This window comes from Petromyzon marinus, chromosome 50 (assembly GCF_048934315.1).
Source record: "Petromyzon marinus isolate PM22_M1 ecotype Great Lakes invasive population chromosome 50, UKy_Petmar_22M1.pri1.0, whole genome shotgun sequence".
NCBI classification, from domain to species: domain Eukaryota; kingdom Metazoa; phylum Chordata; class Hyperoartia; order Petromyzontiformes; family Petromyzontidae; genus Petromyzon; species Petromyzon marinus.
In genome coordinates, this window is record NC_133716.1 from 614,494 (window position 1) to 631,767 (window position 17,274).

Genomic DNA, 17,274 nt, shown 5'->3' on the forward strand with positions numbered 1-17,274 from the left:
GAGATTTACTTGACGATGTTTAATCGATGGATGGCCTTAATGGACTAATTGTCCCAGCTCTTTACCAATGGCTCTCAAAAGCTGACCTAGCCTAAAGTGAGTAGCTGTTGTGGTGCAGTAATAATGGGAAGAAGAACTGAAGTTCGGTCATGGCAATACTGGCAAGGGTTAACATCTTGCCACCGTGGCACCCACCACGATTAACTATCTTGCTCGTTTACAGGAGGTCGTGGGTTCAATCCCGACCCACATGCCTGTATATTTGGAGTTGGCGTGTTCTCCCCGTGATCGCGTGGATTTTTCTTTGGGTCCTCCGGTTTTACCCTCATTTAGAATCAATGTGAGTTTTAAGAGTATTTGGCTGCCATAAATGTCCACGCGATAAGCCACTTCGTTGAGCTATTATAATGTGTGGCCTGGTCGCTTCTGAAACAGAGCTACATAGCTCAGTGGTGCTTACCTGGTAAATAAAAATAGTTTTAGTTTATACTGCCCATTCTTGTACATCACTACTGTATTCCGCATTCGCCACTTTTTGCAGAGGGTCACGTTTCAGTTCCAGCACCTGGTCTGATTAATCCTGGGGCGTGCGTATTAACCAAAGCACTACACGCCACCTGCTTTACAGTGGACATTAAAGAACCTGTGACGTAATTCGCAAGAGTAGGCTTTTGTGTGTGCCGGTGTCTTGTTCCAAATGTGGTGAATTAGAAACATTTCACTTCAAATCACTCAATTGGGATGAGATAAAGCAGCAATAATTGCTCTCTATTGCGAAAACCTAGCAGGTCCTTCCCAAAGACGAGCCATGAGACTCGGGTGAGGCCCTCCCGGGTAACAATCTGTTCTTTATTACTCCCAATCAGTCCACGCTGACTGCCCATGTCCTGGCGTCTTTGGGGAAAAACAACGATGGATCTTTGATGTAGTCTAGTAGTAATAATAATAGTAATATTACAATAATGTTTATTTTATAAAGTGCCTTTCATATTGAAATATCTCAAAGTGCTTTCCAGAGAAAGAAAGTCTCGTAAACTATCGATAAAATCCTAACAAAATACAATAAAAGTTGATAATAATGATAATGACAACTACACTCACACTATAGATAACATGAATAAGCCTCTACGATAAAAGCCATGAATAATAATTACACTCACATTATAGATAAAATCAAACCAAGCTACAGGGAAAGCCAATTAAAACAAATACATTTTAAGCTATAATTAAAAGCACCATATATAGTATGCATACATATACTTTTAAAACGTAATTTTTTTGTTTACCAGATAAGATCCACTGAGCTATATAGCTCTTTTTCAGATGCGACCTGGCCACAAATGATATCTAAATGAAGTAGCTTATCATGTGGAAATGTATTGCAGCCAATTACTCTAAATACATGTTTTTAAATGTGATGGGAAAAAATGGATGACCTGGAGAAAAATCCACACGACCACGGGGAGAGAGGTATGCAAACTCCAAATATATAGTCAAGGGAGATTACATACGCATATGCAAACTCCAAATATATAGTCAAGGGAGATTACATACGCAACAAATACCCCACTTATAGACTGTAGAGGGGAGTGCTGTTGGTGAGCTGATTAAAGTTGGCATTTGGGCATCACCACGCTTTGTCTCCCAAGTGCTGACGTTTACATAAAGCACCAGGTACTCGCATAAGGCCGCGGTGACGGAGCCACGTGCAACTGAAGTTGTGCGTGGCTGCTGGGAGTTGATGGCCTTGCAGTGCATGCCATGCATGAACCACCGTGTCACACGTGCACACAAACATACTCGTCAACATCTGTGCTTTGCTGCTCAAAGTGAGCAATTAGGAAGTGCTTATCTTCTGTTTAAAGCTCTGAGGAAGTGGTAGGAAATTCCACATTCCTATGTCGGGGGCAAGTATATCTAAAGGTCGACCAGTGTTGCCTTCCCCACAAAGTGGTGCTCATTTTAGGGGCCCCGGATGGATGATGGGTTGAGTCAACCCCCCAACCAGGATTTGAACTTGCAACCTTCTAATTACGGGCTGCTCGTCCGACTGCTGAAGCTTTCTGGCGAGCTCAGATGCAGATAAGGGTATCCGGAGACAGCAGTTGGCCACAATTGTGACCATGGAATCCATCCTCTCATCATTGCCGAATTGGAATGTCACGTGATCTAACATAACGCGTGTCTAAAGCCATCAGTCTTGTTTTACACCGCCAATCAAGAGGCAACATTGTGGACAGATAATTTTTGTTGACCATTTTTTGTCAACTTTTTACCGCTTACCTGTTGAACCAATTTTGCGTGTACGGCATTATTGCCCTGCGCGTATCATTGCTGTGCTTCCAGCCTGCTCAACACTTTTCTGTGTTCGCGAGTTTCTCATCGTTGACGGTGAGCGTCAAAATTGGGTCACCCCAAGGGTTGTTCCGTTTTGAGTTTCACCGACGGGCCATTGCCGCCACCTGCTGGCGGAGATGTTGCTGGTGACGTGGGAGCTTTTTGGATTGGATTCCCGTCGTGTCGAGACAGCTGTGTTTGTAAACTGGAATATCAACAAATTTCCACCGAAGATTAGCTTAACTTGCTTGGATCGTCATCAAGTAACCTCAAAGAGACTTCCAATGGTTGTAGAACTGTCTCTGGACCACCACGTCACCACTCGTCCCTCGGCTAGACTCCCACTCGTCCCTCACTCCCACTCGTCCCTCGGCTAGACTCCCACTCGTCCCTCACTCCCACTCGTCCCTCACTCCCACTCGTCCCTCACTCCCACTCGTCCCTCGGCTAGACTCCCACTCGTCCCTCACTCCCACTCGTCCCTCGGCTAGACTCCCACTCGTCCCTCACTCCCACTCGTCCCTTGGCTAGACTCCCACTCGTCCCTCACTCCCACTCGTCCCTCGGCTAGACTCCCACTCGCCCCCCCGCTCCATCTCCTGGCTTCCAATCAACCGCAAATGGGAAGCCAGCAGAGCCGTCCACCGTATCTCTCTCTGCTCCTGTCACCCTGTGCCACGGCTCATGGTGGAACTCTCCACTGCACAGCGTCCTCCTCTCTAAAAAACTAATTTCTTTAGAACTTCCGTTTTTGTGTTTAGTTTGTTGTCCTTTCCCCACACCTCTGCTGACCACGGTTAACTACAGACGGTGCTAAAGAAGTTCAACATACACACAATTGAGTCATGCAACGGCTACGTTGCCAGATTTAAACACATTTCTGAAATCTGGAGGCAGTGTTATGACCGGGTGTGCAGAATATCCAAGCTGATAATCACCTTGAACGTGCCCAATCTCAAAAGCTGAGTGGGATTGTGCTTGTATAGGTGACCACAATGCATAATGGGCGCTACGGGCTGTGAGGGATACTTTGTTGGGTGTCTCAGAGGGCAGTGCAGCAACCTATATTGTTGTACTGTAGAACTATACTCCCACCCAACCTTTAACCCACACCGACCAGCGAGGCGAGGTACGGTCAAACAACCACCAGATTTGTGTGATCCACCAACCCTTACCTCCACTGCTGGATTGCAGTTGTCTTGGTGTACACGTGAGGCGGTAGCTATTTATTTACTATTTAAATTATGTTTAGCTTTTTTTTATTTTTTATAACGTACCTATTTTGTGAGGAGGTAAAATCGTACTATATGAGAAACAAGCGTGCACCTGGATTTTGAACGTGGTATGAAGCAGCTGAACATTTATCTGTCCCATAGCCCCCATGCGCCGTGTGACGTCATTTACAGCGCTTGAGTAAATTGCTAACCACTCCATGCGAGTTGCAAGCACCGTGATCAGCTGGAGTACAAAGTGCTTTTGTCTCCTGGTTCAGAATCTATTTTAACCTTTATCACTTTTGCTTTGCCCGGATACAACTGAAAGGGGGGCGGATGTCTCCGATGTGCACAGGTTGCTGCGTGTGGTGTGAAAGAAGCGCACTATACACTTGTACAAGAAGTTCAACATACATACATATCGCGATGTCGTTAACACATTGGTCACTCGGCATTAGGTCGATTAGTCATTCTTTTTCATATGGCTGATGTTGATTTAGAGCAACAACTATAATTTAACATTCAGGTGGTTGATTGAGATTATTGTGTTTGTTTGGCTGAACTTCTTTCGCACCGCACGTAGTCATCCGTGCTAATCGGAGGTGTGGTGGAAGGACAACAAACTCAACACAATAAGCAGTTTGAAAGAAATGAGTTTTAAATCTAGATTTGAAGTGCGTAGCTCCAGCTGCTTGCTAATACCGGAAGGAAGCGCCTTCCAGACGGCCGCAGAAGCGCATCTGAAAGTGCGCTGTGCGGTGTGTCAGTGGTAGCGGAGTGGCGTGTCACTGTGATGCTTATTTCGACATTGAGTGGTTAAATGTTCCATGGTTTTTTGCTGGGTGACCACAGCATCGAGTATCTGCAGTTTGGTGCCACGGCTTGTGCAGTGGATACGGTTTAGGGTTGTGGCCATTATCTTTGCAGAGGATCTCAGCCAGGGTTCTTCTGCATGAGGTCTTTCACGAGGTGTTTGTTTGCGACTTCTTGTGAACTCCATTCGGCTTTTTAAGCATCATCATCATGAAGGTTGAAGTTGCATTGTTGAAGGTTAAAGGCGTGGGTCCAAAAGGGCTTGTGCTACTTCAAGCGGTGCCGAGGGACATTATTGACATCCCCAATCAGTAAATGAGTGATCATCGGTGTAATGATAAATATGTGTGCAGCGGTGGTACAGTGAGGGTAACACATTGCAATATGATCCCAGCGAACCGAGTTAGATTCCCACGGCTAACATCAGTGATGAGTGACATCTGAATCGGTACTGGGCCACCCGCCGTCGCAGTGGTGATATAAGGTCAACACCCCCCCCCCCCGTGACCGGCAACATTGTGGGGACACATTTCATCGTGCAGTGGATTGACAGAAGCTTAAATATATAACTATTTCTGTGTAGTGTTCACGTAGTTAATGGGTGGGCATACGAGTGCTGCTTATGCCACAGGAAACCGGATTGAACAGGCACTGTCAGCACACGTTTTGAAGCAACCTTTTTAGCAATAAAACAATAAACCAAAGCAGTCGTTTGTATCAAAGTCTAGAGCGGAGTTGCAAGATTGGAGGGGGGGACACCAAGGGTTGCAATTTTATCGCTCGGTCAATTGCAGCCGCTAAGAAAATGCTCACGGCTGAGTTTCTGGGTGCGTCCCTGGGACACCGAGGTCAGGTGAACCCAGATCTCAGTCCCGTGGGGTCCCCTGGCCTCCGATAAGGTCAGAGCTATTCGCAGAAGACTCCAGCATCACCGACATACCTCGGATTGATCTCGACGCAGAAACACAGTGTTACCTCTACCTTATTCTCCAAACTTTAGGGTACACACACACCCCTAACTTGTTCGTGGTCTCAAAAAAGTTCTACAAATCTGGCCACATGTGCACAATTATAAGAGGATCTGCAAAATTTGCTTTAAAATGAGGGGGGGGGATGATGTGTCTTTGAATCCAGAGAATATGGTAAAAGATAAATCAACGAGTGAAGGGTTCACGGGTAGAGAGAGTAACCATGGTAGTAGCGATTGCAGAGCGCTGATGGTGAGCAGGTGAATGGAGTAATGAGAGTGGGGAGGAGTAGTGCAGTGGTTATGCATTGCGCTACGAAACTGGCGACCCAGATTCGATTCCCGCTCATGGCCACCACCAATGACGATTGTCTGAACCGGTCCTGGGCTTCCCTTAAGTCGACCCGGCCTCAAATGAGTACCTGGTGCGATGTGTAAACGTCGCCACTGGGGAGACAAAGGCAGCCGGGCGCGGTCCTGGTCACCCACCCCCTCGTGTGCCGTGCTGGCTTGCGTAGGTGCTCGCTAACAGCACTTGCCCCAACAGTCTGTTAAGGCTATATGGGGATCTTTGTCTTTAGAGTAATGAGAGAAAGCCTTTAAATAACACACTCTTGTTGAAGCAGTGAGGTGGTGTCATCTTCCGAGGCCATTCCTGTGGACTAATTCAGATGACAATGCTGTATGCCGTGTAAGCTTTTTGCGTTCATTGTCTGCGTATTCCTCTTTGATCGCAATTTAACACCGTCGTGACTGCGCAGGATCCGTAAACACCCTCGTGGTATTTTATTTGTGATTGCCACGACTGCATAAAGGGGCGATTGTGTCGCCTTACCCCAGGCCCTGTCCCTTGCACAACTGCGCACATGGCGGCCCTTATGGATCCCCCTCCTTCGACCACGACGACGTTGACCCCTGTGTCTCTTGCGAGCGGCTCGTCTCGTCTCTAAACATTCACAAAACCGCTAACTCCCCCCGAGTTAAAGGGCACGGGCAAAACAGCGGCGATAAGCGCGTGGAAATCTGCTGAAGCAGCCGAATGCGTCCGAACGCCCTCGGTCATGTGGCCAAGCCAGAATTTCCTATGACTAGCACTTGGCTGTCAGAAGGCACTGATTTTACAGTCTCGGCTATGGTCTCGTGCCACGCGGTGGAGGTGCACGTTGTTTCTTTACGGCATTATTCTCGATGAAATTCTCCATGCAAAACAAGCTGAGCTCACGACGAGAATAATTTACTTGCCGTTGCGAAACAGAGACCTGGGCAAAATAAGATTTTACGAATGGTTTTAACAGCCTGAAATGCTAAGAGTGCATATTTAGTTGTGCGAGTGAGACTGCTAGGCTGTGCATTCGGCCTGTAATAAACGAATTGATCATAATTCAAGCCCCTACTTCCGGCAGCGGGTTGACAAATGGTGCTTTGATAATAATGCTATGCCCCTTTGTCAATCCACTGCTGGACGAAGGTCTGTCCATCCCCTATCGTTCGTGTGGGTTTGTAGGAGACGGGGCCCAGGAGCGCTTCAGTCAGAGAAACACTGCAGTTTCATAGCTCCTCTACTGCTGCTGCCACTGTGATAATAATAATAGGTTTAAACTTTGTTACATGCCACCACCACGGTTTTTTCTCACTTTAAAAGAGAGACAGCGACTCCAGAAGTATCAGCAATCACAGTCAGGCGGGAAGGCAGCCAAGCGGTGAACCGTGCCAAATTTCCCCCCACCCCCCCACTCCACAAGCTCAACAGCCCTCTATATATTAAGATCTTATAGGCCAATTAATGAGTGTTTACATGTGGAAGGAGACCGGAGCACTCGGAGAAAACCCACGCATACGAGGGGACAACACTCTATTCCATAGGAATGGAACAGGTGGAGTCCACATTTGCTGCATCGCCGTCTGCTGGCGAGTCATGGTACGGAACCTCGACACCCACGGGAAGGGAGTAGCACAACATTTTGTCGTGCGATGATCTACCAACAGTCGCTGCTGCTGCCTCCACAGTGCTGGATCACAGGCCACGTGCATAGCCGCCACTGCCTGGCATGTTCCGCAGTGGCAAAACAATGTTCGATTCAGACATGGAAATGTGACCTTGAATGGTGACAATTTACCAAATCACGGTGGTGGAGGGGTGGGGGGCTTGAAGCCCACTTGCGTGGTGGCTTGTGGATGGCAGGAGAGCAAGTAGGTTACCGAGCCATCTGCGGCAACTTTTGAGTGTAACTAACCCTGTCTACATAAACACGAGTAAATTGGTTTTCTGCGTGAAATGAACGAGACGATTATTGAAATGTGGTCGAGTCCTCTTTGCTGTGTAAATGTTTTCTTTAATCTCACAGATAAGCACGACAGTAAATGTTTATTCGAACAATGACATCGGTCAAAATTTTGCTTCTCTGTAAATGTTCTCGAATTGGACGTTTGATAATAGTTGTTACTCGTCCAGAGCTGTGACCCCTTGCCACAGTGCTTCTCAACACGGCCAAGGTTACTGAGGCCACAACATACAGAGAGATCACGTGTCCATGCCTCTAGCCAATACAGTGTTAGGAAGGTATTTGTTTAATTTTGTGTATTCGTGTGTTTTGTGTTAATAAGGCATCTGATTTGTGTTGTCTATTTGTTGTATGTTTTGCGTAAGGCGATGTGCCGTCGATATTTCCCTGAGCACATTCAAAATTGCTCCTGCACAGTATCTGTGCTGCAGCCTGTGCCCGCCCCCCCACGAAGGCCGACCCACGTTTGACAACCCCTGCCTTCATGTCAACAAACCGATGAGAGTTTTTGTTTTAGATAAAGGTTTGCATTGGGCTGGCACGCAAATGTACGCATTTGATCGCCTGCAAAACCTAGAGTGTGAAAAATTGTCAAACCGACCACAGGGTGGCATTAGTTGACACTCTGCAAAGAGGCGGATCCCCTGGCGTCTCTTGTACATTTACAAATTTGCGCCCTTGGAGTTAAGCTGGGCTGACTTATCATACACGGACGACGCGCGGTCAAAACATCTCGAGAGCTGAGTAATCACATGGGCATTAAATGGCAGGCATCATCGTCCTCATGCTTGAATCGTTGAATAAAATTACCGTGTTGACATTCGCGCTGACTTGTGTGAATGCGTTTTTCTTTTAATATAATAGTAACTCCATCAACACCTCGCTGGGTCGTTTCTCTCTTCAAAGAGGTTCCTGCCCAGGAGGTTTCAGAATCAAAACATTTATACTGGAGGAATCCGATGACCTATAAAGCTCTTTTTCACAGATGTCCAGTATGTTTGGCCAATCCCATGTTGAGTATATTTGTGCGTGGGAGGCAACCAAAGCAGTTTCTGGCCATGGCCAACATCAGTGGCAGCGCTGTCCTTGAGACAGTCTGGTCCCTTCACCTGATGAAGGCCGCTTGTGTTGTGGCCGAAACGTCGTGATTTTTTTTTACTTACGTGACTTTACCGAATAGAACCAAAGAGTAACCCCTTCTGAGCCTCGTCTGGGATGGCATTAAATTGAGCACCTAGGGTGGTGCTTAAATATCAGCATTGGGGATAACAGTGGCAGTCTGGCGTTGTGCTGTCCACACCAGCCCCTTGTATGCTGTGCGCCGGCCTTAATAGTTGACCGCTAACGGCATCTGCCCTAACAATCTGTGAAACGCTATTCGGGAGACCTTCGGCTTTGCCTCCTTCTCGTAAATAAGTTTATGAATGAAGGAATGAAATGTGTCCGTGAGCTGCCCGTTGCTGCTGGCCGCTGTGCGTCAACTCTGCACGCCCGTCCACCCATCGCTTCCCGTGCCGTCGTTCATCGCCTGCCGTCTCTGTCGCCGCAGACGACGCTCCGCCCTCGTTTGACGGGAAGCATGGGCGCGTGGGCTACTCGGTGCTGGCCGAGCTCGACATGCCCTGGTACAAGTCCGACCAGGAGCTGCGCGCCGAATTCACCGTCACGCTGCCCGTCGACCTCAACGCTGTCCCCGACGCGGCTGTGAGTGCACAATCGGGAAGGGCGCCGCCTCGGGGAGCGCCCGCGGTCGTCCTGCGTTTCCCAGCACCCGTGTCGCCATCAAAAATAAAATTGATTTCCTTCTCAAATGAGCATCGAGCAAAATCCAGTTACCACCTTTATAAGTGGAAAATCAGAGGAAGCCTGGAATGGGCTACAGAGACTCTGATCACATAGTAGCGTGCACTGTGAACCGCAGGCCGCATTGTAGACCGCAGAATGCATTGAGTAGATAGTTACTTTTTGGGGAAGCAAAGTGTATTGAATAATATTCCACTCGCAAACTATTTGTGCCTTATTTCTTTATCTGCTTCCACGAAGCCCAAATCATTGTGGCCTATCCATAACCGATCGTTACTGCTGCTGTTACCACTGTGTACGGTTTTGCAGTTGTGCTGTAAAGCTCCTGTATGGTTTTCGGGTCGTGCCGCGTGTTGTTCGGCACTATGCTCGGCGTTCCTCTGCCCGTGCTTTCAACGTCATGCTGAACAACATGTGGCACAACCTGAAAACACACGAGAGAGTTGCTGCTGCTGTTGGTGCGAGTGTGTTGTGTGTTTGTGTTCATTGCCAGAGTGTAGCGGTGAGCATGCTCCAATACGAACCTGGTAACCTAAGTTCGATTCGGGCTAACGGCCAACACCAGTGACGATTATCTGAACCGGTTCTGGGCCTCCCCTAGGTCGACTCGGCCTCAAATGCGTACCTGGTGCGGTGTGTAAAAACATCGCTGCTGAGGAGACAAAGGCGGTCGGGCGTGGTGTTGGCCACCCACCCTATCGTGTATTGTGCCAGCCTTCATAGGTGCTACCTGCTAACAGTACTTGCCCCAACAGTCTATGAAGGCTGTACGGTTGATCTTCGTCTTTGTTGTCAGTGCGAGAGCCGGTCTAATGCGAGCAAGCAGGTGAACTACTCGCTGGTGAAGAGTGGCACGCTGTCGCTGGAGTGCGTGGCTGAGAGGAAGGGATACGTGCCGGGCCAGGTGATTCAGCTGCTCACCTCCATCAGCAACAAGACTGGCAAAACCTTCCCACAGATCAGCTCAAGCCTCATCCAGGTATTTTGTGGCCGCTGCGCTGGCAGTGGCTCACAAACACGACGAACAAACAAGCTCACAACATTCGTCAATAGCACCGTAGCCTTAAGAGGAAAACGTGTAAAATAGGTGACGTTTCGGGCAATTGCCCTTGAGCAGAACACGCATGTAGTCGATTGTTAGCAAAGTGACGACCGGGTGAGCAATATAACATTTCTAACGCTTTGAAAGGTGATGGGTTATCTCCTAATTTGAGGCCGTAAATTCAAATCCTGACCAGGGTTGACTTGGACCAATCACCATCCTCTCCATCATTATCATCCATCACGAGTCACTTTCAGAGAATATGAATTATTTTGTTCAAATTTTACCCTGGAATGCCTCACAGAGTCTTGAGTGTGTTTATGAGGAGAGTTTTGCATCTCAGATATTTGACCAATGCCATGAATACATTTTCTCTTTGCGATAATGGACACACTGCTTTCTTTTGACTCTACCTATGCTGAACCTCTTTTGCACCGTACACAGCCAAACATGGTAACCGGAGGTGCGAAACTTAGTCCTAAAGGAGGAGATTCTTCTTCACTAGAATACGACCCATGTCACCGCTGTGCAGGTCTTCGTGGCTCTGCCGTGCAGCCCTCGCCGTTGTGTTTTCTCATCATACTGCGCGTTGCGCTTCGCGATGTCCGACGTTTCCTTCCATGTCCTGGGGGCTTCTGCAGCACGTTGAACAAAACATCAGACATGACGTCATGCCAGTGTGCCACAGCCATGGAACTTTAACGCTTTCAAATGTGTTGGGTTTGCCGATTCCCAAAATATGTTTGTCAAGGATTATAACTCAAATTCTGGGTCAAATAGAAACGTTAAATACTTTCGATCAAGTGAATGTCATGATTCTTGCGATTGCTGATTCTAATAAAATTATAATGGTCAAGCAGTGGATGACTATAGTTTACAGTCGGTGCAAAATTTGAACAGTATATCCACATTTTCTGTGGGCTACCATCAACCCTTGTTTTATCACCCCCATAAAACAGGCCTGTAAAAAGACAAACCTAATATTTGCTGTGACTTTATAGGAAGCATACTCGTCGGAAACCCATTGAGATGTAACGTTAATAAATACTTTGCATATCTAATGTGTGATTTGGAAATGGGGCTCTAGCCTTTGTGTTTTGTAAATTATATATTGGATAAGCAGTGCTTGGGGTCAATAAGCCAAATAATCCGAGTTATCGGCTCAAAGATCAAATGTTCAACCTCGTTCACGTAAACTGCATATCATAGGCTATCAAATAACTCCTCATTATTTAGGACTAGTTGATGAAGCCTGTCTTGGCCAGGCAAAAGTTTTCAAAAATATAATAATTAACCTGATTTGATTTTTTTACAATATATATCTACGATCAGACGCTAACAACTACTTAAAAATTTTATTTTTCCACAAAACAAAAATTGTTGACGACTTGATTCAACTACTATTTAAAGACGTACCCATTGGAAACTGCTCCATTTAAAGATTCCATTATTTTTGTTTATTAGAAAGTACAAAAATTCATTCACGTAATGCTCTGAGGGGAAGCTGCTATCTTTGACCGTTTTCGAATTATTCAGATTTGAACATCTTAAAATATGTATTTTTTAGTTCAAACCCGCTTAAGTACGAAATATCTCAAAAGCAATGAAAGGTAGAACAATGGTTCATGCTTAAATTTTATTTGATATTTAACACTCTATGAAACGAAAAAAAACCGCATTCTTTTATTTTGAACGTGTTTTGAATGACACCAGGCACAAACATGTTCATGGTGCACTTACAATCGACATTTGGGGGGCTGAAATTGAAAACTGGCGGATTTTCAGATTTTTCCTGTTTGTGTCCTAAAAGCTCCCTATGTACCAAATGTCAACTCTCTACCTGTCTAGAAGTTATCCTGTATGTCTTTGAGACATAGAGATTAAGGTATTTATTTATATAGATTGTGGTCTCGGAGGAATTCTTGAGTCAATCAAACATACATGTCTATTGAATGATAAGAAATGCCTTAGTATATCATTCATTGTCTTGATACCAGTGAAAGAGTCCCATAGTTATACATGTATATTATCTTTATTCTTTGGTTCTTTCGGTAAAGTCACGTAGATATAAAATAATAAAGCAAAATAATAAATAACAAACCTCACGGCATTTCCATTGCAACACAAGCGGTCGTCATCAGGCAGAGAGAAAAGGGGGGGGGGGGGCAAGCCTCCAACTTTACTGAAAGAACCAAAGAATAAGCATTCCTGCAGTAACGAAGTTTCAAGTCAAAATGCATATTATTATTATCATGTATCTATTTAATATAAATATTGATCTTATCAGCAATTACCCTGTTCTGCTTTCAAAGTTAAATCACTTCGCAAAGAAGTGTCCGGTTCTGAACTATGGACTCTGCATCAGCCAACTCCCCGGGCACGTGGCGAGGGCGGTGGTGACTTTACCACCCAGTTGCCCTCACAGATAGCCTGCACTGTCGTATCAGCAAAAAAAAACTATCAGCAAAACAAGGAGAGCTTGTGTCTTGCCGTTTTATCGGCCTGGTAGATGAATGGCCAATGTCCACACGTACCATCGCTGCGTTTGCACGAGCACGGTGGGTGGGCGGCTGGATGAAAATATTTGTTGATTTATTTTTTTCTTGCGCCAGAGGTGCCTGCAGTTACGAAATGTTAACTGCCTCGCTTGGTATACAGGAGGTCGTGGATCCGATGCCGACCCTGACGCCTGTATCTTTGGAGTTTGGATGTCTCTCTCTCTCTCTGTCCCCGTGGTCTTGTGGATTTTTTCTCCGTACCCTCCGGTTTTTTCCTCCACATTTAGGAACGTGTGTTGAGAGTATTTGGCCGCTTTAAATTTCCACATGATAAGCCACTTCGGTGAGCTTTAATTTTGGCCAGGTCACACAAGGAGCTCGATATCTCAGTGCGCCTTACCTGGTAAAATAATACAAATAGTTTAGTTTAGAAGAAACGTCTGTGCAAATATTTGTCGGAGCCGAACGAAGGGTGGAGGGTTGCACTTTCACTGAACGCCCGGCGGATGGCGCTGTTGCTGCGACGAGAGCGGTGAGCGCGGCCGCGGTGCGGCAGAGACGCGCGGTGCGAGAGAGACGCGCAACGACCCCCCCCTCCCAGCCCCAGTCACCAATCCGTTTTTGCGGTGGATTGTCCATGGGCCAGAGGAGAATTCGATACTACTGGAAGCGTCACATTTATTTTTTAGGGAGGCTGTTTTTTTTTATAGACCAGGTGTCGGCAACCAAAATAGCAAGAGTTTTTTTTTTCGAATTGTGAAAAATAACTCAAGATTTCAGGAGACGCATTGCATGTGAATAATAGGCAGTCCTAAATAAATAACATCACAAAGCAGTCCTTAAAGAGCCGCATGCGGCTCCGGAACCCGCGGGTTGCCGACCCCTGGGCTAGATGAATAATAAAAGTGGATTACGTGATGAAATGCTGATGGAATAAGGTCACTGCATAATTCGCTTTCATTGGCGATTGAAGGTTTGTTGGTAAAACTCAGGATTTTGCCTTCTCAGGTGGTATCAGCAAGTATATGGTCTGTGCCCATGGACTAAGGTTGTCAAGGATGCACCGTAGTGGTAATTCTTGACAGCGACGAAACTGTTAGACAGCTGTCATGCTACACCAATGGTTGATTCAGAATAGCCACCAAGTGAGACTGCGGCCACCCCCGTCAAACAATGGACCACATAAGCAACGTCACTGCCGTTGAGATTATTTACCGGCAGCATTTCACATATTCACCATGACACCACTGCTGAAGCTGTGTCTATTTGAATCTGTGGTTGTCTGTCTATGTAGGTTTAAGAATCTCCACCTAAGTCTACATCTTAAACCACAGGGCCCCACATAGTTACACCACTGGCCACTTCAATCATTCGCTGGCAGCATATCAGTTGTTCACCATGAGGCTACTCCTGAAGCCACCCACTGGCTCATGTTAGCATATAGACGTTGAAATATGAAAGGGCCTAAGTTCAGCAGATGAATTCTGTGAGTGAGATCAATCTCTTGTGTGCACACATTTTATATTTCAGACTTGCAAAGTTTTATGCAGTCCCCCCCCCCTGCCCATAATGTGGAATGAATAAAAGCATCCACTAAAGGTCACTGGCTCGGTGATGTGACTGGTAATGACTCCCGCAGTGACACATTCCTTGGATTCACAACCCAGGGCTCCTACACATGTAGACTCGGTGCCCTGCCAGCAATCTTTGGACCTTTGAGTTTTTCGCGTTTAGTATTCTCGACGATGCGACGTGTACATTATCATGGAGATCAGCTGGTAGCATGCACAGCCAAAACACTGCTTGTAAAATCTGTGTCGTCTGCTATTATCGCTGAGATTTAATATTTACAGAAGGTGAATTGTTAACACCACGTATCATGTTAATACTATTTTATCATTATATAGATGAAGACCTTTTATTTAAAAGCAGGTACACAGACGTGTCCTCTGTGGATCATTATTGTAAATCAGCTTAAGGGCGAATGTTTGTTATCTGCGTAGTGAATAAAGTAATTTCTTGGGGCTCAAAATATCTTGATCATGAAAGACCCGGGTCATGAAAATTCGACAGCGAAACAATAAAACATTTAAATGAAGTAATATGCAAATGTTCATATCCAACCTAAAGTATTTCTATTGCAGGAAATGTACCCATTCATCGTGGGAGCTCTGGCACACAATGAGTGTCACAGCAAAACATGGTCGTGTCACAAATACTTTTCATGCCTTCCCCCCCCCCGCACAAATCCTATGATGACTGTAGCAGGAATGAAACTGTGGACTGGCTCAGTGGGGAGCACCCTGGCCACCCAGCCACCGGCCACTGGCCATGCACTGATTCATTAATTCAAATTGACTCTAATGCTCAAGATAGTATGTGTTGGATCATACGTGTAAGAATCAACTATTTCATTTGCATGTGTAATGTATATATAAACTATTTAAACAAAATTGTATCAGGTAAGGCCCACTGAGCTGTATAGCTCTTTTTCAGAAGCGACCTGGCCACAAATTATAGCTCAACGAAGTGGCTTATCACCTGTAATTTTATAGCAAAGAAATACTCTAAACCAGCGGTCCCCAACTTTTTTGGCACTAGGGACCGGTTTCGTGGAAGACAATTTTTTTCACGGACCGGGGGGGGGGGGTCATCATTGGGTCTTTCCTCGTTTTCAAATAACCTCTCGTTTCTTTTTTACTCATTTTGGCTACTAGGGGTTAGCTCGTGGGCTTACCGAAACTGTGACTGAGACAATTGCGCAGTGCGGGAAAGAGGCGTGGACGGAAGTGGTAAATAAAATAATGGGCGGGGCACACGCTGACTCACCGCTCACCTCCTGCTGTGCGGCCTGGTTCCTAACAGGCCACGGACCGATACCGGTCCGCGGCCCGGGGGTTGGGGAACCCTGCTCTAACGCATGTTTCTAAATATGGAGGGGAAAACTTATATGAAGAATACATGTGGTGCTGTGTTGGAATGGTTAACAGCACGCTGGACTCGCAACACTCCCGGGGTCGCCGGTGCAGTCTCCCGGCAAGGCAGTTGAGACAAAGTTCTTTCAATTCCCCTGCCTCTGCCCACCCAGCATTGTGGGTGGGTACGCCGCAGGTCGTCTCTCCTCTGACGTGTCCTCTCATGGAGGTCTTTTCACCAGCAAATGCATGAGCAAGCAATTTCAGGGCTGCACCGTTGCCTTTAATGCTGCACTGGTGATTGGTTCATGGAAACAGTGCAGCAGTTGAAGATTTTTAATGTTCCACAATGGTAACAAACCAAAAAAATATTTAATCGTAAATCCAGATTTCAGACCCTGAATCGCATGACAGTTAATCGGGTATTGGAGCGACTGAATAGTTAAATGTCTGTTGGGGGCTACCATTTATTATTAACCTATGATTTAGTATCCATTAACGCATTGTTAACCCATTAATTTCAGCCTTGCATTATTAATCGATTATTGAAAGTGTAATAATTAATGGAGTCAGTTCTTAGAGTTTATCCATAAAGAGGGCATCCAACAAGGTTCAGTGTTGGGGTCATTATAATTTAGTCTGCACAATAATAATAAAAGCTAAGTGTCAGAATTGAGGTTTGCTAGCCACAAGATGACTTTAGTGGAGAGTTTGTGTAGTTTTACTCTTCCTTCATTGACGGAGTGTCGACTGCAGTGGTATTTTACTATATAGTCCATAGTTTGGGTTGCCTGTCAACAGTGTCCTGGTTATACCGGTGTCTTTGAGGATTGTCAAAGCGAAGAGGTGCTTCTTTATGACAATAATTGAGCCGAGCTTATGAAGCTTCACGGATGACGGAACATTCTCCACGTCTCGTGTTAATTCTTATGACATGAAAACGAAATGTTTGTAGCGCATCTCAAGTTGTGATGGTTTGACGCCGTCATGAGCAAAGGAGATACATTTAATGGAAGGCCCTTAATTCCTCAATAAACACTGCGAAGATGATCATTTGTTAATCTACGCCCCTTTGTAATGTCCATTGTAGGTGGTCTTATCTATAGTGAAGGTCCCAGTGATGATCAAAGGAACTTTGATAATAAAGCCAAAGGCCAAATGGAAGACAAGGGTTGGATTACTCCATATTATGGGATGAGTGGGTTTTATAAATCACATCACCGTTATAGATTTTAGGCAATAATGTGGATGTGATGAGCGTGTGGCCAATGGATAATGAGAATAATTTAGGAAAAATAATCATTTTAATAAAAAATGCTTTGTGAGCTCTACTTGTGAATAACAATGATATTGAGGTGAGAAGTCCTTTTAAATGTTAATGTGCATCAACATCTTGGATTGTA

General features: G+C 45.8%; 1 protein-coding gene across 2 annotated transcripts in view; it reads left to right on the top strand.

Annotated features, from left to right (window-relative positions):
* Positions 1-17,274, top strand: part of LOC116953173 (arrestin domain-containing protein 1-like) — a 113,779-nt gene that overhangs the window by 71,647 nt on the left and 24,858 nt on the right. For both annotated transcript variants that reach the window (XM_076074733.1, XM_032973101.2), the window contains 2 exons: positions 9,163-9,317; positions 10,213-10,395. In XM_076074733.1, the coding sequence (XP_075930848.1) occupies positions 9,163-9,317; positions 10,213-10,395 (338 nt within the window). The remainder of the gene's footprint in view (positions 1-9,162; positions 9,318-10,212; positions 10,396-17,274) is intronic.